This window comes from Tasmannia lanceolata, unplaced genomic scaffold (assembly GCF_043159265.1).
Source record: "Tasmannia lanceolata isolate RefF3 unplaced genomic scaffold, GAP_Taslan_0.1 ptg000002l, whole genome shotgun sequence".
Lineage (NCBI taxonomy): Eukaryota > Viridiplantae > Streptophyta > Magnoliopsida > Canellales > Winteraceae > Tasmannia > Tasmannia lanceolata.
The window spans coordinates 22,003,493-22,024,616 of NW_027518679.1; the positions used below are offsets into that span (position 1 = coordinate 22,003,493).

At 37.6% G+C, this 21,124-nt stretch overlaps 2 protein-coding genes across 7 annotated transcripts in view; one reads left to right on the plus strand and one right to left on the minus strand.

Moving 5' to 3' along the window:
• Nucleotides 1-2,152, minus strand: part of LOC143888177 (protein TRAUCO-like) — a 45,732-nt gene extending 43,580 nt beyond the window's left edge. For 3 of the 6 annotated variants that reach the window (XR_013254528.1, XR_013254508.1, XM_077392711.1), the window contains exon 1: nt 1,005-2,152. Coding sequence is in view for 1 of the 6 variants with exons in the window: in XM_077392711.1 (XP_077248826.1) it covers nt 1,005-1,989 (985 nt within the window). In the remaining 5 variants the exon portion in view is untranslated. The remainder of the gene's footprint in view (nt 1-1,004) is intronic. The other 3 variants (XR_013254523.1, XR_013254504.1, XR_013254513.1) reach the window with 1 other exon arrangement.
• An 8,574-nt stretch (nt 2,153-10,726) lies between these two features.
• LOC143889551 (uncharacterized) lies at nt 10,727-11,764 on the plus strand. Its single transcript, XM_077393805.1, has one exon. It carries the CDS (start codon nt 10,727-10,729, stop codon nt 11,762-11,764), a length of 1,038 nt encoding a protein of 345 aa, XP_077249920.1.
• The last annotated feature ends 9,360 nt before the right edge of the window (nt 11,765-21,124 follow it).

The following is a 21,124-nucleotide window of genomic DNA, read 5'->3' on the forward strand; positions in this document are numbered from 1 at the left end:
ATTAGATAGTACTGATTTAATTAAAGTTATTCTTCCCCCAATGGTAGTTGTTCTTTTATGTGGATAGTTTGTTTTTAAATAAAGAGGTAAACCCAAGTACGAAAGAAAGTTTCCACTCCTATAATACAACACCAATGTGACCTCCTTTGGTCATCATCCAACATCACTACCATCACCATTAGTTATGCCATATTTATTCGTTTTCTCAACGTTGCCTTAAAACACCTTAGAACGACCTTAAAGTGGAAACCCTGCTCCATTGACACCACAAAACACTAAGGTATCACTCGTGAAGTTCAGATGCAGTATTTAACTCAAAAGCAATTCACTTTGAAATCCTCATTCGCCTATTCCTCGACTTTTTTTCAGACTAGCCTATCGGCAGCCCCACTGGGGGAGAGGAGGTCTCCTTGCCTCGAGCCTCCAGCACTTTTGAAGAAAGGTGGACCTTTGACGAGATTTAAAACCACACCATCAGTACGCACTCCCTCATCCAACCCCTTCATATGTCCCCAAAAGTCATTTGCACAAGAGATAGTCCACAGTGCCAATGAGGGGTCCCACAGGCCAAATCCTTAGGCTAATCAAATCTGAAATTTATATTGTAATTCGAATAGGATCCAGACTTGGGGTATGCAGAACTGAACAACACGAGATTGCGATCCATGTTGAAAAGAAAGCATAATCCTTGTTTTTTGTCCATGTTTATCACTTGTTTTTGGATCATATTTTTTAGTAAAAGATAACTCAAAAGAAGATAAAAATAATGGTGAATTGGTGATGAAAACAATAACAATAATAATAGTAAAAGGAAGAAGAAGAAAAAAGATACTATTTCAGTGAAAGGAAGAAATAGCATTTGCAGTTGATTCCTACATTCGCCAAAAACCAAAGAAACACATAATGTAAGCACGCTAAATACTCCAATCACAATAAATTTAATTTTTTTTAAAAAATCATAACAGAAACAAATAATGAAAGAACACCATGATTAGTTCACTCACCAGGCACTACTTTGGGTGGATCATCCTTCCCATCAGGGGCACATTGGTACCTCTGACCCTTATACCAAACCAACTGTGGCGGTTTCGGCACATACAAACTCCCCTCAGGTAGACGAATATAACAACCAACAACATCTCCTTCAATGTACCCCTCCTCCCCATACTTCTCCCTCAAAGCCTTATGAACCTTACTCCCATCCACATCCCTATACCCAAAACTATTGGCATCATACCCAACTGGTGCCTGCAAATCCCCCTTATCCGTCGACCACCCAAGCCTACTATGCCCAGTCTCCCCAAGCTTCAAAACCTTAATTTCAAAAAACCAAACTCCCTCCATAACCCCTCTAGTCGCTCTAACCATACGATAACCCTTACAACTCGAAGCACAAAGGCGATCATCGCTAAGCTCGACTTTCTCAGCCTTATAGGCCTTTGAGAGGCAGATTTTTAGGTCAGGGGAATCGTCGGTCTTGTCGGGGAATCGAGGGATTGGGGTGATGAGAACAGTATCTTCTGGGGCAGATGATTTAGCCTTCTTTTTACCCTTTCTTGAATTGGATTTAGTCCAGATATTGTTGGTGTTGTTTTTCTTCTTGGATTTCTTCGCGGGGGCTGTTTTAGTCCTTGCCATTGTTGTGGGTTGTTGGGTTTCTGTCTCTGGTAGGGTTAGGGTTAGGGTTGAAAGGGGTTTTTGCTTCTTATGGGTAATGATATCTATGTCTTCATCTTCTTCATCTTCATCTTCAACCTCATCCTCTTCTTCTTCATATTCTTCTTCTTCATCATCTTCTTTTGAAGAGCTGTTGTTGTTGTTGTTGTTGATTATCTCTATTTTTTCCCTCTTTTTCTTCTTCTTGCCATTGCTTTCTCTATTGCTTTGTTCTGGGGGGTTTCTTGTGGAGTTTTGGGTGTGATCTAAGCCCCCATTGCACCATTCCTCCTCCTCTTCCTCGTCTTTGTATGTGGCTCTTAGGGTTTCCATTGCAGAAGAAGAGAAAAAAAGAGGGGTTTTGTGGTGAGAGATGAGGAGGGGATTTGGGATTTGTGTTCAGCGAGAAAAACCCTCAACAATGTACCAACATGAAAGTTTGCTCTACAAGTTTTGGGAAACTGGCCAGACTTTGGGCCCACTGACCTAGTACTATTTAGAGGCTTAGATGATAAAATTTGATCTACAATGGATCTGAACGGGGTGACTGAAGACAGATATTTTATATTTACTACTGATTTTATGAATTCTTAATGGGTTTTATGTGGAATGTATATGGTTTCACTTAATATTTTGATTGATATTGATATTGGGTTTAAATGCAGATCTGAACAGCAAGAGATTATGTTTGAATCCATGTTGAAACTAATGCTTAATCCTTGTTTTTTTTTTTTTGTCTCTGTGTTAGTCCTTATGTTTTGGATTGAAATTTCAGTCTTTTTCTTGGGATTCTCTTTGGGTTCAAGGATTATCAGATTGAAGATCCATTAATGTGTTTCCAAGCTTGCATAATTTCTCGATATGTGTGTCATCCTTGGACAGGAGCCATATGCTAATCTTCTCTCTATAAAATGATGAAGGGTGCCCTTATGTTGTGCCTGTCATCATTGCGTAGGGGGCATGCTAATCTTCTCTGTATAAAATAATGAAGGGCACCTTTACGTTGTATGTGTCATTCTTGAGCAAGGGCCGTACTAATCGTCACTATATAAATCGATGAAGGGCACCCTTTCAAAAATCAGCCGCAAGGGCACCTCCATTGGATCCACATCATCAAAGTGCCATGGAGGCGCCCCCATGTGCCTGATTTTTGCAAGGGCATCCTTCATTTTAAAATTTCTCGTAGTAAACATAGTAGTGCAGCAAAAATTGTGCACAAATCAGTTCCTCTTTTAAGGGCTAGAAGGAAACTCTTTTAACCTGTTTTCAGTAGCTGAAATTATGAAGTTTGCAGAGGTTAAAAACCCCGTTCTTTTGATAGTTTTGAATGGAATGCATCATGCTGATATTGGACTCAATTTCAATCCCTAAAACTTTATTTTTTGTTTTTTTTTTTTTTGTTTGATTTTTTATGGCATTAATGTGGACTAAAAGCATGGCTTAGTTTGGTGTTTTTGTGGGACTTTTTCAGCATTGTTTGCAGGAGAATTATGGGCCACAATTCACATCCTTAAAATCTTTGTTAGCATTTACTTGTTCGAGATTCAAATTTTTTTGGGTGATTTTGGTTTGTTTCGTGGTTGATTTTGAATGAATTTATATTGAAATTTGATCAAACTCCCAAGAATTATTTGATCAAATCGTAAGCTTTATCTGATTGAATTTTAGAGACATAATGATCAAATTTCTGTGTTTTGATGGTTATAAGTGCTTCCTTCGAGCTGACTTCCACCTTGGTTTTCCTGCTGAAATAATGGTTTAAGTTGGCATTGCTTTGTAAGCTAATTAGTATCATTGTGCATTTCTTTTTTGTGGATTATTGCATCTTGTTTGAATGCATAGTTTTGGATTAGAATATTGTCATGATTTTCATTCTAAAAAATAGAATCAACTCTCATTCTTTTGGAGTCCTTTCATGATTCTCATTATGAAAATAATTAGAATCAGTTCTCATTCTTTTGGAGTCCTTTCAGTATCAGAATTACATTTTTTAACTCCTTTAAAATCAAAATATTAATTCTAGTGTATTAACTTGTGGAGTATACATAAAATGAAAATTTTGGCAAGTTAGAAAATATCAAATATTGTTGGAGGTAGTTGCATCGCAAGTGACCAAGTATGGTAGGAGGCTGGGTCTGGAGAAGGAGGAAAAGAGTATAGGTTTGGAAAGGGAAAGCGGTTTAGAAGGGGGAGGGAGTGTGAAAAAGTTTGTTGGAAACTAATGGAAGTCTTTCTTGAAGGGAAGGTGGAGAATATGAGTGATTTAACGGAGTTATTTAGGGAGTAAAAGGGTTGGTTGGAAGTTGATTTCTAGGCGTATGGAGGTTTCCCCAAAGAACAAAGGGTTGGAGGTGTTCAAAAAGTTTAACACATACTGGGTTAGAGAGTTAGGGAGGAGGTGAAGTTCTTGTGTAGAAGTATGGGAGAATCCAAGAATTGGTTGAAAGTGAAGGAGGGCTGGCGGTTCTGGGTTCTTGGGAAGAACAGATTGATGCAAGAATATCCTTTACTGGAGGGGAGTTAAAATATGTGAACTGTTGTTGTGGACTAGTTTTGGAAGGCTAATCGGGTGACCGAGATGCAAGAGGGTTGGACGGTTTTGGGTTCTGGATTTTGTGTGGCCGGGTGAAGATGAAACCATCTAGCTAGGGAGAGAAGGTTTCCTTGTAGAGAGAGACGGGAAAACGTTGGATAGTGGAGAGAGGGGAGGATGTGAGACAGAACCCGATAAATCTTATCTTTTTAATTTAATTCCCTAGAGCGATAAACTTTCGCTCCAAAAAATAAAGCCTAAAAAACTGAATGTGTCATGAGATGAGTTATTGAAATCGTTAATGAACGTCATTCTCTTTATTTTTGGGCTAAAAACGAAAAAATCAATCTTAAGAACGGTTAAAGAATGCAACCTATTTGGCATATGAATTTTTTATGTTTTCAACTTGAGCAATTATATTTAACTGTGAAACCGTCCATAATTCAAGGTTGGGACTTGGGAGCCTCCTGAGGCTAGACTTCAAAAGTTCAATTTTGACGGATCTAGCTTTGGGAACCCGGGTTCGACTGGGATTAGGGGTGTCTTAGAGATGAGGAGGGAGTGATGAAATGGGCCTTTACAGCTCCCATCGGAGTGGGAGACTCTAGTGAGGCGGAGGCACGTGCGGTCCATCAAGGTTTAAAGTATCTTGTGGGGTAAGACCTCAATAGAGTGGTGGTTTAGGGAGACTCACTTAATGTGATTCGATGGTTGTCGGGCTCTCGTGTTTGCTCTTGGAGATTTGCGGATATTTTTTATGAGATTAAAGACATAGTGGTCTGGTCGCATATATCTTTTCGCCATATTAGGAGGATGGCTAATGGTGATGCGGATAGGTTGGCCAGGATCGGGGATGGGGGTTCGATTGGAGTCTTTGCAGCAGTTCGACTTCCTCCTGCCTTGATTGATTTTCTTCTCTTAACTGTTTCATTCTCTGTATAGTTGCTTTCTCTTTCCTTGTCTTTCTCCCTTTTCATATTTTGTTGTCGACCATCTCGGTCCGGTCCTCTTTCTAATGAAATGTTTTACCATTAAAAAAAAAGTGATTCACCAAATGCTTCAACACTTACAGATGTTCTCCACTCAAAGAATTTATCTTGGATTTTCTTTCTTCACCAATAAAGTTTTTGTTGTAAAAAATCAGAGAGATCAATTGATGTTAGCCATCTAATTAAAGACCTTTTGAGAACAACAAATGAAAGACCAAAGGGACCACCTGCAGTTTGCATTCTGTGGCTAACTTTGCTCTTACCAAACAATTAGAATCATGTAATAGATGTTATATTTGGCTAGGTGTAGACAAATCATTTTGTTCTTGTCTAACCTTACATTTGTCACCCATTGGGATTGTATATTCCAATGATGGTCGATGCTGTTTTTTAGTGCAAGAGAGCATCTCTTGAATAGAATTAAGATGGAAAGGATTAATATTTTCGAAATCAGCATGTTCTCATATTTATCAAAAGGAAAACACTTCCAAGAAGTGTTTTCGTTTGAAAAAAAAGAAGATGAGAGTGGAATTGACAGACGATTTGGTCACTTCCACAGTGTTTTTTTTTTGCATTCGTGGGGATTCGAGATCACTTGTCTTCCTGCACTTGTGCATAGGGATTCTATCTTCTTTTTTTTCAAACAAAATCTTGTTTTGCTAGCAGCCTTCTTATCAAAAATATCCTTAAGAGGTTTAAATAATAATCATTTTAGTTGACCCATACTTGAAGCATAAGTTAAATGGTGCAATGTCCCTTAGGAGTGATTTGTTACATTTCACAAAAAAAAATGTAAAAAATCTCGAATGTAGTCACTCGGTGACAATCAAGAGTCCAAATTGTGGATTGTTAGTAGAAGCCACTGACAATAAAACTCAGGGGTTGATCAGCGCTAGTGCAATTCATGCGCAAAAAATTAAATTTAGAAACTCTTCAAAATGACTCCAAATGGATTTGCTTGGATCAGAGAAGTCTTTTAAAACGACTGCCTTTCCAAATTTGACATCTAGGAAGATACTTATACTCGTGTCTAAATCTAGTTTTGTTTCCATCCTTTAGCTCTAAACAAAGCAAACATGTTTTTATAAATAATAAATCCTAGTCATCCACCATTTGTCCTCTTGCTAAAAAAAATTTGAACTAGTTCTAGGCACGAATTCCAGTCCTACTTTGTTTTTCAAATATTTCCCCCTAATTCTAATATTCTATAAAGAGATTTCTTCCTGGCAAGATGAAAAAGAACACACTAATATCCCGGAAAGAGCTAGGAAACAAGCCTTGGATTTACTTGGAATTTACCTCGTATTGTGTTTGGTTGTCAACCTCGTAGAGTAGTGGTAGGAAGTGTCATTACCATTGTAGAGAGAAGAAAAAGAGAGATACAGAGAAGCATCATTGCTAGGAAATTCAAGCAAATTCCACCTTTTGTGGTTTTTTGATTGGATTTTATAGGAAAGAGACAAGGGTGACACACCAACAGACATGCAATGATTAAAGAGATACAAAGAGAGAGAAGCATCATTCCCAAGAAATCCAAGAAAAATTTCACCTTTCTTAATTTTCTGCTTGGATTTTATAGGGAAGAGACGAGGGTGACACATCGGTGGACATACAACCAAGAGACATCTCTTGGTAGTCTTCAGGGATTTCAATATGCTATATTAGCAACCAAACAAGGGGTTTTGTTGATGTAGCACCCAAATGCTTGTTGGGTATATATTATAACCCTAGATATGTTCTAATATAAGCCCATTAAGATAATGGACCGGTGCAGTGGGTCTACATGGGCTAGAGTCCATTAACCAGTTAGTAACTCTAGTGTATCTCTATATATAGGGACTGGGCAAAATATCATCAAGCTTAGCTTCGGTTCTTGGATTTGGTACGCGATTTGAAATCTCGCGATTCGCAATCAGGTGCACTCATCCACTTTTTACTATTATCTAAAATATACAATGGAAAATAACATTATTCCGTTTGAGATGATCAAACTTCAATCGTTTGGGGGGTTTGAATTTAATTCATTGAAGCGAAAGACTTTATTCGGTTTAAAATATTTAAATTGTTTCTACACCGTTTTGAGTACCTTTGCTGATGCGGTTGAAGATGTTGATGAAACTCAATGGCTTAGAGATGAGGATTTCTACAAAGACTACTTGTTAAATTGTCTTTCAGATCGTCTTGCAGAAACTTATAGCAAATTTAACACTAAATTCGAGATAATTTAGATGCTCAATTTAAAAAGGAGGAGGAATTGTGCAAGACTCATCCTGTAGACAAATTCATGGATTTCAAGTTTTAGGACGATAAGGAAATCACTCCTCAAGTAACTGATCTTGAGAATTTGAGATCTAAATTGAACAATGAGAACATTGTTATATGTAATCATTTTCTTGTGGGTACAATCATATATAAATTACCATTTGCATGGCACTCTTTCAAAACTGAAATGTATAAGAAAAAGGTGCAAGTGGGACTGAGTGATCTCAAACGATTCATTCGAATCGAAGATCAAAATCGAGGCAGGAATAACTTGGAGATGGTTAGACAGCAACAGTCTGCTGCTAACGCGGTAACAAATCCCAAGAAATTTGCTCAGAAATCCAAGTCACCTAAAAGTGAACCCAAGTTGGAGGCCAAAGCGACTATCTCTAAGAAAAGAAGGGCAAGTGCCATAGCTGTGGGAAATGGGGTCACTTTGCAACAGATTGTAGGGTACCTAGGAAGCCTAAATCTAACAAATCACAGAAAGAAGCTCATATGCTGGTGGGCAAGGCTGAGCCTAATAGTTTTGTTACTATGTTGGGCAAATGTCAGGCCAGTACTTCTTCAGACTGGTGGTTAGATACAGGAGCCACGTGTCATGTTTGCAACTCCAATAAACTCCTTACTGGTGTTGTTGGAGCGAAAGAGACTGTTACTGTAAGAACCGGTAAAATATATATGTAAAATAAAAATAGCCTCATAGGTGGGTAATCATCGGCCATTACTCATTTTCCCCAAGTAATCGGGCATGAGGACATCTGGCATAATGGGGCATACGCGATTCGAACCCAACTCAAAGCTAGGATTGAACGACTTCCTACCACTAAGCCACCGCCCCAGATGTCAACAAAAACGGAATAGATATATACATATATTAAAATTTTCCAATAGTCACTATGCAAGATTTACTATGCAGAAATACTATGTAAGATTACTATGCAGAAATACTATGCAAGTTCACTAAAAGTACTATTCACAGTAGGACCCACCGAGTACTATTCACAAGCGGGTCCCACACAAACGGGTCCCACATCAGCGGGTCCCACACAAGCGGGTCCCACATCAGCGGGTCCTACACAAGCGGGTCCCACCAACAGCGGGACCCATCACTAGTCAGCACAACTATTACAGTCACGCACACCGTCTACTATTACACCTAACATTTACTGTTCAAACAACGAAAATAATAATTTAATAATATAATTATCGACGAAAAATAATTAAATAATATTAATCACTGTTACTTCGTTGACGAATATAATAATTAAATATCTAAATAGTATTTACTATTCAAAAGTACTGTTCACAAAAAAAATCTATAAATAGCGGATCTCAGAAGAAGAAAAAAACTCACGAGAGAAACAGAGAAGAGAAAATAGGAGGGGAAAGAGGGAAAGAGGAAGAGAGGGAGAGAAGAAGAGGAAAAGGAAATCCGCTTCAAGGTAAGTCTTTTAAAATATTTATGATTGGTTAATCTTAGTAATTTAGGATAAAACGTGCATATGAGGCGATAACTCGCTATAGATTATGTAAGTTTTATCATCTTATTTGAACGGTGAAATGCTGGCATAGTAACCGTAAAGTAAATGGTTGGTTCTACCACCTATGTATAAAGCATGCATATGAGGCGATAACTCGCTACAGATTATGCACGTTTTATAATCTTATCTGAACGGTGAAATGCTCGCATAGTAACCGTAAAAGTAAATTTTATCAAAGAAAGGCAAACTGCTAAGCATAGGCGAACTGCTAAGCATAGTAGCCAAGAAATAAACGAAATCAAAGAATGGTAAACCTGCTGAGCATAGTAACATGTGGGGTCCACATGAATAGTAACATGTGGGGTCCACATGAATTTACATGTGGGGTCCACATGAATAGTAACATGTGGGGTCCACATGAATGTAAAATGTGGGGTCCACATGAATAGTAACATGTGGGGTCCACATGAATAGTGCATGTGGGGTCCACATGATCTTAAAACATGACTTTGATACAAATTAGAATATTTACAGGTTATTCACTCCAAGGTGTAAGCTCAAACAAACCTGTGACCGGAAAACTATTGGTAAGGGTCGTAAGGGTTTTCTATCATTGATTCTCTTTTAAGTAAGGGTCCCCTATCATTGATTCTCTCTTGCTATATTTGAAGTAAGGAGTGTTCCTTTTATGTTTTTGAGGTAAGGGTTGCCTTATGTTTTTGAGGTAAGGGTCCCCTATCATTGATTCTCTCATTGATTCTCTTTTGCTATATTTGAAGTAAGGAGTGTTCCTTTTATGTTTTTGAGGTAAGGGTTGCCTTATGTTTTTGAGGTAAGGGTTGCCTATCTATTGATTCTCTTTTGCTGATATAAAGGTTTTTCTTCTCCGAAACTTGTTTCAATGAGATATGTTTATGTTTAGGGTTTATCTTGTGATACCCTAATTCTGAATATGGACTGAGTTATGATATGATGACGGATGGACGCGTTATAGTCCTCCATGTGCACGTGGGTAATGACGACTCTAGAGAGTGTAAATCTAGAGGATTATGAGCCGAGGTATGGCTATGAATGAGCCGAGATATGGCTATGAATGAAAGCATCTATGCTTAATGAAGTCTATATATCTTGATATCAAGTTCTAAAAGTTTTCTCTATACGTTTGGAAAGCCTGTTGTGCTTATTCTTTCTTTCCATATGAGATGTCATATCTGCAAAATATCATGTTCTTATGAGCTTGACAATTCTACATCACTTGTTGTTTATACCCTACTGGGCTATTTGAGCTCACCCCCTTCTTTTCCTTGTTTTATGGTTCCAAAACCCAGGTGAAGTATAGATGGAAGATGAGGAATGCTAGAGTTGAATGCAGAACTGTTCTAAAGAACAATTATGTTTTAAGTGTGTATCAACTATGTCTTGAATTACGATGTAATAAGTTAGACCTAATTTCTGTAAATCCTCTAAACGTATTTGAGATCTTGGGAATAATGAAAGTGTTTGAGAATAATGAAAGTTTTTGAGAAAGATGATGTCATATTTTTATACGCACCGAGTTTGTATTTTCAAGAAAAACCGGGGCGTTACATTTGGTATCAAAGCGAAATTTAGTCGGTTTTGGAAATTAGGATTCAAAAAGATAGGATTTGATTTTACCCTATCTAAATGTTATGTTAAAAGATGTTAAGTATACCAATAGTCATTGGTTAATATAGAACTTGTGCTAGTTATGATTTCTGTGATCTAAATGCTTTTAAGATGAGTTATAATTTAGATTACTAATGTGATCCTATGATATGAAGATGGCGGAAAATCAGGAACATAATTTTGCAATTGAGGCTGAGGCAAGGAGGGGACGTGGCAGGCCACGCAGAGAAAGGCAAGCAAGAAACGAACAACCTACAGCCAACGCAGCCAACGCTAGAAATAACAACGCAGGAAATGATGCCATTGCCACTGCATTGGCACAGCTAGCCCAAGCAATGACAAACATGAACCAACAACGAGCCCCATCTGCTCCACTTCAAAACGAAGGAGCTATACTGGAACAATTTATAAGGCAACATCCTGCTGCCTTCTCGGGAACTACAGATCCCTTAGAAGCTGAAAGATGGATTCACTCCATCGAAAAGATCTTTTCAGTAATTGACTGCACCAGCCAACAACGTGTAAGATTGGCGACGTATAGATTGGCCGGTGATGCGGATCAGTGGTGGGATTTAGTCCGAAATACAAAAACCGAAGAAGAAATGAACGCAATATGTTGGAATGAATTCAAAAGAATCTTCCTCGAAAAATACTTCCCACAACCACTAAGAGCTCAGCTAGTGAGAGAATTTATTTCATTAAAGCAAGAAGAGGGAGAGACAGTCTCTCAATATGAAGCAAAATTCACAAGACTGGCTCGATATGCAACCCATCTAGTGATTGACGTTCAAAGTAAGGTGGACAAATTTCAATACGGATTAAAGCCTAGTGTCAGGCGAGCATTAGCAGCTTTAGATTTTCAAAGCTACGAAGCCATGGTGAGATGTGCTTTGAAAGTGGAAATTGAACATTTGGACTTTCAGCAGTCCAAAAACAAGTTGACCGGCGTCAAGAGAACGAATGAAAGCCAACCAGGAGAATCTGGAACAAAGAGACCTAATACCAAGGAAGCAGGAGACCAGCAACATTGCTCCAAATGTGGAAAGAGACATAGAGGTGTCTGTTACGCGGGGACACGAAAATGCTTCCAATGCGGAATGGAAGGACATGTGGCAAAGGACTGCAAGACGGTCCCAAAACGGGAACCGGAAGAGGAGATGAAACAAAAGTATCCTCATCTATTTACTTCTTAAGGTACGTAAAATTTCGATGACGAAATTATTTTTTTAAAGAATTTCGAGGACGAAATTTTTTTTAAGGGGGGTAGGATGTAAGAACCGGTAAAATATATATGTATAAATAAATAAAAATAGCCTCATAGGTGGGTAATCATCGGCCATTACTCATTTTCCCCAAGTAATCGGGCATGAGGACATCTGGCATAATGGGGCATACGCGATTCGAACCCAACTCAAAGCTAGGATTGAACGACTTCCTACCACTAAGCCACCGCCCCAGATGTCAACAAAAACGGAATAGATATATACATATATTAAAATTTTCCAATAGTCACTATGCAAGATTTACTATGCAGAAATACTATGTAAGATTACTATGCAGAAATACTATGCAAGTTCACTAAAAGTACTATTCACAGTAGGACCCACCGAGTACTATTCACAAGCGGGTCCCACACAAACGGGTCCCACATCAGCGGGTCCCACACAAGCGGGTCCCACATCAGCGGGTCCTACACAAGCGGGTCCCACCAACAGCGGGACCCATCACTAGTCAGCACAACTATTACAGTCACGCACACTGTCTACTATTACACCTAACATTTACTGTTCAAACAACGAAAATAATAATTTAATAATATAATTATCGACGAAAAATAATTAAATAATATTAATCACTGTTACTTCGTTGACGAATATAATAATTAAATATCTAAATAGTATTTAATTCAAAAGTACTGTTCACAAAAAAAATCTATAAATAGCGGATCTCAGAAGAAGAAAAAAACTCACGAGAGAAACAGAGAAGAGAAAATAGGAGGGGAAAGAGGGAAAGAGGAAGAGAGGGAGAGAAGAAGAGGAAAAGGAAATCCGCTTCAAGGTAAGTCTTTTAAAATATTTATGATTGGTTAATCTTAGTAATTTAGGATAAAACGTGCATATGAGGCGATAACTCGCTATAGATTATGTAAGTTTTATCATCTTATTTGAACGGTGAAATGCTGGCATAGTAACCGTAAAGTAAATGGTTGGTTCTACCACCTATGTATAAAGCATGCATATGAGGCGATAACTCGCTACAGATTATGCACGTTTTATAATCTTATCTGAACGGTGAAATGCTCGCATAGTAACCGTAAAAGTAAATTTTATCAAAGAAAGGCAAACTGCTAAGCATAGGCGAACTGCTAAGCATAGTAGCCAAGAAATAAACGAAATCAAAGAATGGTAAACCTGCTGAGCATAGTAACATGTGGGGTCCACATGAATAGTAACATGTGGGGTCCACATGAATTTACATGTGGGGTCCACATGAATAGTAACATGTGGGGTCCACATGAATGTAAAATGTGGGGTCCACATGAATAGTAACATGTGGGGTCCACATGAATAGTGCATGTGGGGTCCACATGATCTTAAAACATGACTTTGATACAAATTAGAATATTTACAGGTTATTCACTCCAAGGTGTAAGCTCAAACAAACCTGTGACCGGAAAACTATTGGTAAGGGTCGTAAGGGTTTTCTATCATTGATTCTCTTTTAAGTAAGGGTCCCCTATCATTGATTCTCTCTTGCTATATTTGAAGTAAGGAGTGTTCCTTTTATGTTTTTGAGGTAAGGGTTGCCTTATGTTTTTGAGGTAAGGGTCCCCTATCATTGATTCTCTCATTGATTCTCTTTTGCTATATTTGAAGTAAGGAGTGTTCCTTTTATGTTTTTGAGGTAAGGGTTGCCTTATGTTTTTGAGGTAAGGGTTGCCTATCTATTGATTCTCTTTTGCTGATATAAAGGTTTTTCTTCTCCGAAACTTGTTTCAATGAGATATGTTTATGTTTAGGGTTTATCTTGTGATACCCTAATTCTGAATATGGACTGAGTTATGATATGATGACGGATGGACGCGTTATAGTCCTCCATGTGCACGTGGGTAATGACGACTCTAGAGAGTGTAAATCTAGAGGATTATGAGCCGAGGTATGGCTATGAATGAGCCGAGATATGGCTATGAATGAAAGCATCTATGCTTAATGAAGTCTATATATCTTGATATCAAGTTCTAAAAGTTTTCTCTATACGTTTGGAAAGCCTGTTGTGCTTATTCTTTCTTTCCATATGAGATGTCATATCTGCAAAATATCATGTTCTTATGAGCTTGACAATTCTACATCACTTGTTGTTTATACCCTACTGGGCTATTTGAGCTCACCCCCTTCTTTTCCTTGTTTTATGGTTCCAAAACCCAGGTGAAGTATAGATGGAAGATGAGGAATGCTAGAGTTGAATGCAGAACTGTTCTAAAGAACAATTATGTTTTAAGTGTGTATCAACTATGTCTTGAATTACGATGTAATAAGTTAGACCTAATTTCTGTAAATCCTCTAAACGTATTTGAGATCTTGGGAATAATGAAAGTGTTTGAGAATAATGAAAGTTTTTGAGAAAGATGATGTCATATTTTTATACGCACCGAGTTTGTATTTTCAAGAAAAACCGGGGCGTTACAGTTACAGTGCCTAGTGGAACAGAGGCGGAGGTGACTCACACTGGAACTGCGAACTTGGTCATTTCCTCAGGTAAACTACTAACTCTGAAAAATGTTAAAGTAGTTCCTTTTCTTCAAAAGAATTTATTTTCCATTAGTCTTTTAGACAATGCTGGTATGTGCACTTCATTTTTGGGTGGTAGAGTAACTTTATCTGTTAACTCTTATTATTTTGGTTGCGCATTCTTGATCGATGGTATGTATAGATTGAGTTTAGCAAATGAAACAATTAGTCAGGTTAGTTCATCTCTTATTGATCATAAATTGTTACGCTCTAGATTGGGACATGTGAACGAGATGGGAAAGTGTCCGTAGTGTAAACCAAAAGGGGGGTGGATTATCCTGGATGGAGCCAAACCTGGGCCGAATAGGACAAAAGTTACGAGTGCGCCATATCAAATTTTTGCGCGCCTTATCAATCTGGGTGCCATTATCAATTTTCAAAAATGCCTATAAATATTGATTTTCTCTCATCTTTCTAAAAAAGAAAAAGAGAGAAATTCATTTTAGAGAGAGAAAGAGAGAGAAAGCCAGTGAGAGAAAGTAAATCTCACCGTTCTTCTTCTCCGATCGATCTTCTCTGGCCAGATCCACTGGAGCTCTGGCAAGATCTGCAACCTCCGATCATATTCTCCATCTCTTCTTATCTCAGCCTCAAATCCTTTCCTGCAACTAGAAATCCTAGATCTACTCTTGAAACCCCTTCTTCTCCGGCGATCTTTGATTTCTCCGGTCATTTTTCCGGTAAGCCTTCGGTCAATCCCTTATTTGTAATAATCTTGTTGTTCTGATCTTCCATTGAGCCTTAAAATCCCTAATCCTCTAGAGTTGAAACCCTAATCTCATTTCTCTTCTTCTCCGGCTATTTCTCCGGTCGATCCACCATTTCTGGGGAGCTCATCTTCTTCGGCGAACACATCTTTGTCCGGATCTTGTATTCCGACCAAAGGTTTTCTTCTCCGGCCAAATTCATTAGATTCCGACCCAACACTGGTCATTTTTAATCTGATTTTTTTTGTTCTTGTTTACACTGTTCTTCTTCCTCTTCTTCCTAGCTTTGGAATTTCAGATTTTCCTTTCTTGATCTTCAGATCTGTAAATTTCTCTTATATAAGGCCTATTTTTCTTCTTCACTTTATCAAGATCTGTATTCTTCTATCTCAGAAAGTTTAGATCTGTGATTTTTGAAGATGATGAACCTTATCTTATGATTAGATAAATTTCAATTCTGTAATATAAGAGTGAAGTTCTGGCTTCAAAATCTGAAAGACAAAGAGCAATTTCAAGGTCTAGAATAACTCAGAATTGGTGAATTTCAACCGTTGATCAAAGGATTTAAATCTTAACAACTTAAAGGTTCCAGATCTGAAGCCTAGCGAGGTAATCTACTTAAATTTGGATTATTTTAGTTGATTATCGTCTTTTAAATTATCAAAGTTTTCTTATGATGATTTCTATTGCATAGATTGTGTATTGCGTGCTAATTATTCTATATATTGGTTCACTTTTTTTTGTACTGTCATAACAATGTAACAGAGGAAGGTTTCCTTGTTTATTTGTATTTTAGCAGTTGCATGCATTTGGCAAATTTTCTTTTTCCATATAACTAATAAATCTGTGTTGTGATAGTTATGTAGTTATATGAGCTTGTTTACCTTTTATATTTTCCTAGTTTATTAATTGATATGCTCGTTGGTGATATTGACATTCTCTTGAAACTGGTATATTTCATAATATGTATTGATTGCCCTCATGTATTTTGTCTAATATGGGAGGGCTGCTTGTAAGAAAAGATAATGAATAGTTATATTTATCTCAATAGCATACATATGTCAAGGAATTATGATTGAGTGAATTTTTGTCAAGTGGCCTGAAGTAAATGTACTAGACAATTTGAAATAACTTCATCTGTATGCATTCTTTTGATGGGTTTTGCATGCCGACATTTGTTGATTTTGTCATAAAAGAATGAACATAACCCCTGCTTAGTTCTTGTGAAATCTTTTCTCCTTATTTTTAGGTTCGTCTTCATATAGAAAATTCCCCTATTTTAAGCGATAACTATTTTGATACTTACATGATTCAAGCTTATCTTATCATTTTGGCTCTTTAGTTTGATTTGCAATGATTTCAAAAAAAAAATGACAAAGTCTTTTGGTTTACATTGAAACTTGTCAAAATGGAGAAATGGACAATTTGTGTGTAAGTAAAGAAGTAGCTACCCATTTAAAAATCACCACTTGTCCCTCAAGTGATTCCGTTTGTGACTCTTATAGCATTGTCAAGTGAGCTTTAAGCTCATTACTTGATTTCTATTGAGAATTTTGGTTTTATATTGCTGGAAGTTTATCAGCCTGTTGATAATCTCATTTTCTATATTCAAATCAGGAGCATGTACTGGAAATGATGTTATTAACTTAAGGTGGTTTTAGAGGGTTAGTATCCACGCTACTTTAGTATGATAATAGTGCTGTTATATTGCTTTATACTAATCAGGTTTAATGGTATACACTTATATGGTATGTTATTTGTATAACCAACATCTAAGCAAATGAGTGACTAGATAATGCTACTAACGATTTTATCTAAGTACTGTAATACAGATAATGGTACCAAGGTTGATATTGTCTTATTCTACTGAGTATATTGGATTCATTTGTAAGATAAATGTGGTGTTATAATGTCTGAGTAAGGCAAATGACAGTGTTATGGTTTAAATCCCGAAATCAATAAGATCTGAACTTTTGTATCTTTAGTTTGTTATTTCTTTATGCCTTGAATTTAAATTTGAAATGTGCAGGTTTGTTTTTAGAATCTTTAGCTCTATTTAATACTCCTTAAATAATGCAATGTGGGAAAAGTTTATAGTATAAAAATTACTTGCATTTCTTTTATAGAATGGTACTCTGTTGGTTTTGAGACAAGATATGTCTATGCTTTTCTTTCATCAAAAGTTACAATGTTGGTTGTGGTGCAAGATTTTCTGAATTTTCTTTCATTAAACTGCTGCACAGTATAATATGATTATTATATAAAATATACTTGATAGTATTATTTGCATGATGTCAGAATAGTTATATTCAATTCTTTTGATTGTTTCATTTAGTTTGTGAGAATGTCATAAACTTATATAATTTTTTTAGTATACTTTTCATCATAGAAATAATGCCCTTCATGATAATTAAGCAAGATTTTTAACTCAGTGTTAGCTAAGGGCGATGAAGGCGCTAGCCCAAGCCCATCTTTTAGGGAGACCTACTTGGTCCATGTAGTATCCCTCTTTCTTTTGTCTTTTATAAAGACAGCTTCAAGTCATTAGATCCTTCCTATATCCTTCCATTCATCGCAAGGGCAATGAAATAGTCATCTAGAGCCCACCCATTTTTTTAAAGAGAAAGCTATGTCTCAATAAAAAAATCAAATCATTTGGAGACAGGCTTTGTCTCATTAGCACCTCCTTCTTAGAAATTCTAATTTCAGAGTCAGTCCTTAGCATAGGAGTCTGTCTTTAGCTAGAGAGTCAGTCCTTCTTTCAGGAGTTAGTCCTATCATCATAGGGGTTAGGATTATTTCAACCTCTCATCAAATCATGTGATCTTATCCACTCTTGCAAGGTATAGGATACTGTCCAACCCTTGCAGAGTTGTGATTCTGTTCTTTTCCCTCGCAAAGCATAGGATGTTGTCCAACCTTTACGGGATATCAGGAGTCTGTCATACTCTTATGATGATAGGAATTTGTCCTCTTGAGTCTAAAACACTTGAAAATTCAAAAAATCATCTAAAAACCAAAAATCTCAAAAATCAAGAATCATTAGGAGTAGTTAGGAAATTCTCTTCCGAACTACGTTGGCTTGATCCTCTTCCACGAGGTACGTAGTGCAGCCTGGGATTCATATCCCAGGTCCAGCCAAACCTTTCAAAATAAGCATTTCAAAACCTCTAAAAATACAAAACTTCTTCAAAATATTTTTCAAAAAGATCTTCCCCTAGAGTTAGGAGTTTGTCCTAGATATTCGGGGTGTTTTAGAGTTATGAGTCTGTCGTGATTTGTATTGATATGGTGTGTCCTGTCATGTGAGTGTCCCTAGAGTTAGGAGGCCTCGAGTCGTGGTCGGTTAGACATTTAGTCGAACCGATGGCTAGACTAGGAAGCATTTAGTCAGCCCATGGTTTTCCTTAGGATGCACAACCTAATTACACATAAGATGTAGGGCCCACCTGCATTAGCTTAAGGCTAACCAACTTGCATTAGTTAGGGCATATAGAGAGTCCTAAAAATTACAATTCACTTGAACTTAAGCGATCGTACAAAAAAGCTTTAAAAACCAGTCGAGTCTAGTTGATCGAGTCTAGGATAGAGGTTCTAGTTGGTTAGGCATCGTAGTTTAGAATAAGTCATCGAACTACGTTGACTCCGATTCTTTCCGAGGCCGGGATACGTAGAGCAGCTGGGATGGACGACCATCTTGGTCCGAGTCAAGTCCTGCATTAGAGTTTTAGGATTCGTCTTGTCCAGTCATGTATAGAGTTGATTTGTGTTGTGTGTTTTGCTGTGTTTTCTTACTTTCATGTACAGATCCTATACCTTTAGCTGTAGCATGCATGTGTTTGCACACCAGAACTTAGACACCAATTAGGTATGACACTCATAACCTAGCTATTCTTAGGCGACACTACTTTCATCTATTTTGTGTGTGCTTATTATTCCTCCGAGACATGCATGATTAGATAGACATCTTCTCGGAGATATGTGTTCCCATTTCACATGACTTTCGCCCAAAATTCTTCAAAATCAATAAGTAAATGGCATAAGAGACCTGGTGTTTGCACTTGGGCGGATGAGGTGCTCTTCGGACCTTCCAAATTCGTAACCAGGCACGAACCTTCTTTTATATCTCTGGTTATCCGTTGCAGTAGAGCATAGTATGGGATTCAGGGCCCACTTCCTTGGATGGCGACTCTTCTTTGTTTAAGGTACGCCTCGACTCTAGGCTAGTCCCCGAATCGAGAGGTATCTCACCTTATATCGCCACTCATGCTGTGAGAGGCACTTCTTTCGAGAGTTCCTTGGTAGAGCTCTCCATTCACGTGGATGATCCTGAGACTCGTGTGGGGCCCGTCCCCCCGCCTCTCCAAGATCGGGGTCCACAGCATGAAACAACAAAAACATAAAACATCAAAAATATCTGAAAACTTCAAAACATCTGAAAAGTCAAAATGTATTAGGAGAGTAGTTAGGAAAGTCTGTTTCTGAACTACGTTGGCTTGATCCCCTCCCACGGGATACGTAGGCAGTTTGTGATCCTTATCTCACGTACTGTCAAACCTTTAAAAATAAATCATTTTAAACCTTTTGAAAAGCACAAAAAGCTTTCAAGCAAAACTTTGCAAACTGTTTTCGAAAAGATCTTCCTTTAGAGTTAGGGGTATGTCCTAGATGTCTTGCGTGTTTTAGAGTTAGGAGTCTATCTTAGCTAAGAGTCTGTTCTCGCCTCTATCCGGTCAGTTGGCGATACTCTTCGCCGACTGATGACTAGATTAGGATGCACTAGATAACCCATTGTCTTCTCTAAGGTACAGCTCAGTGCATATAGGATGTAGAAATCACCTGCATTAGTTTATGATTAACTTGCATTAGTTAGGACATATAGGGAGTCCTAAAACTCACAAACAATTGGAACTTAACCAATCGCATTCAATAAGCTGTTAACAATTAGTCGAGTCTAGTTGATTGAGTCTAGGATAGCAGTCTTAGATGGGTTAGGCATTGTAGTTTAGAAGAGGTGCAAGAACTACGTGGCCTTGATTCCTGTAGAAGTGGGGATACATAGGCGGCTTTGGATGAATATCAGACCATCCAAGATTTGGGCCCGAAAAATAATTAGAGTCTTAGGGTTTGTTGTTAGTGTTTTAGGGTTTGTGTTTGTGGTTATCACTGTTTCTTGCATGGGGTCATAACAATGTGTTTTCTTTTAGATCGAGATTATTTCTTTATGTGATTACTCGCATGTTTAGCTGTAAATTTCACATGCTTAGCTGTAGCATTAACATGCTCATCTTATCTAGTTTACTGCTTATTCACATGCTTAGTTGTAGCTCTCACATGCTTAGCTGTAGCTCTTTACTATTGATAATTATTACTTTTGTTATCATCTACTGACATTTGCTCACTGTGCAGGTTTGTATCTTTAAATGTAGATGTGCATGTGTTTGTTTATTATTTTCTAGATATGTTGAATTAGGACTAGATGAGATGTGTAGAGACCGGTAATAGGGTTATCTGTTATCGGATCGATACTAGTCTTCTACGCGTCTTTATGAGACGGTTGATTCTAGTATTCATTCTAATGACAGATGATACTGGTACCAACTCTCTTTAGGCATGGATGTTAGATGTGATGTTTGGAGATTAGTGGCAGGATTATCATATATTGGATAAGCATTAGTCTTCTACGCCTCTCTAAGAGACGTTGGATTCTAGTATTCATTCCAATGCCAGATGATACTGATATCAACTCTTCTTAGGACTTTGATATTTATTTTTCTTTTACCCATCCTTGGAGCATGCATTCATTGGTAGACGTCTTCTCGGGGATATCTGTTCTCATTTCATATGATTTTCACCCAAAATTCTTCAAAATTAATAATAAAAATGGCATAAGAGACCGAGTGCGCTCGGGCGAGTTGGATGCCTAACACCTTCCCAACTCAGAATTAGGCACGGACCCAAATTATATCTCTGGATTTAATCATTGCACAGAGTAAATCTTTGGTTCCATGGCCGTATTCCATGGATGACGACTCTTTCTTATTTCAGGTACGTCTTG

Excerpts from the sequence above, each read along its gene's own strand:
- LOC143889551 (XM_077393805.1), top strand. The coding sequence starts at position 10,727 with ATGGCGGAAAATCAGGAACATAATTTTGCAATTGAGGCTGAGGCAAGG.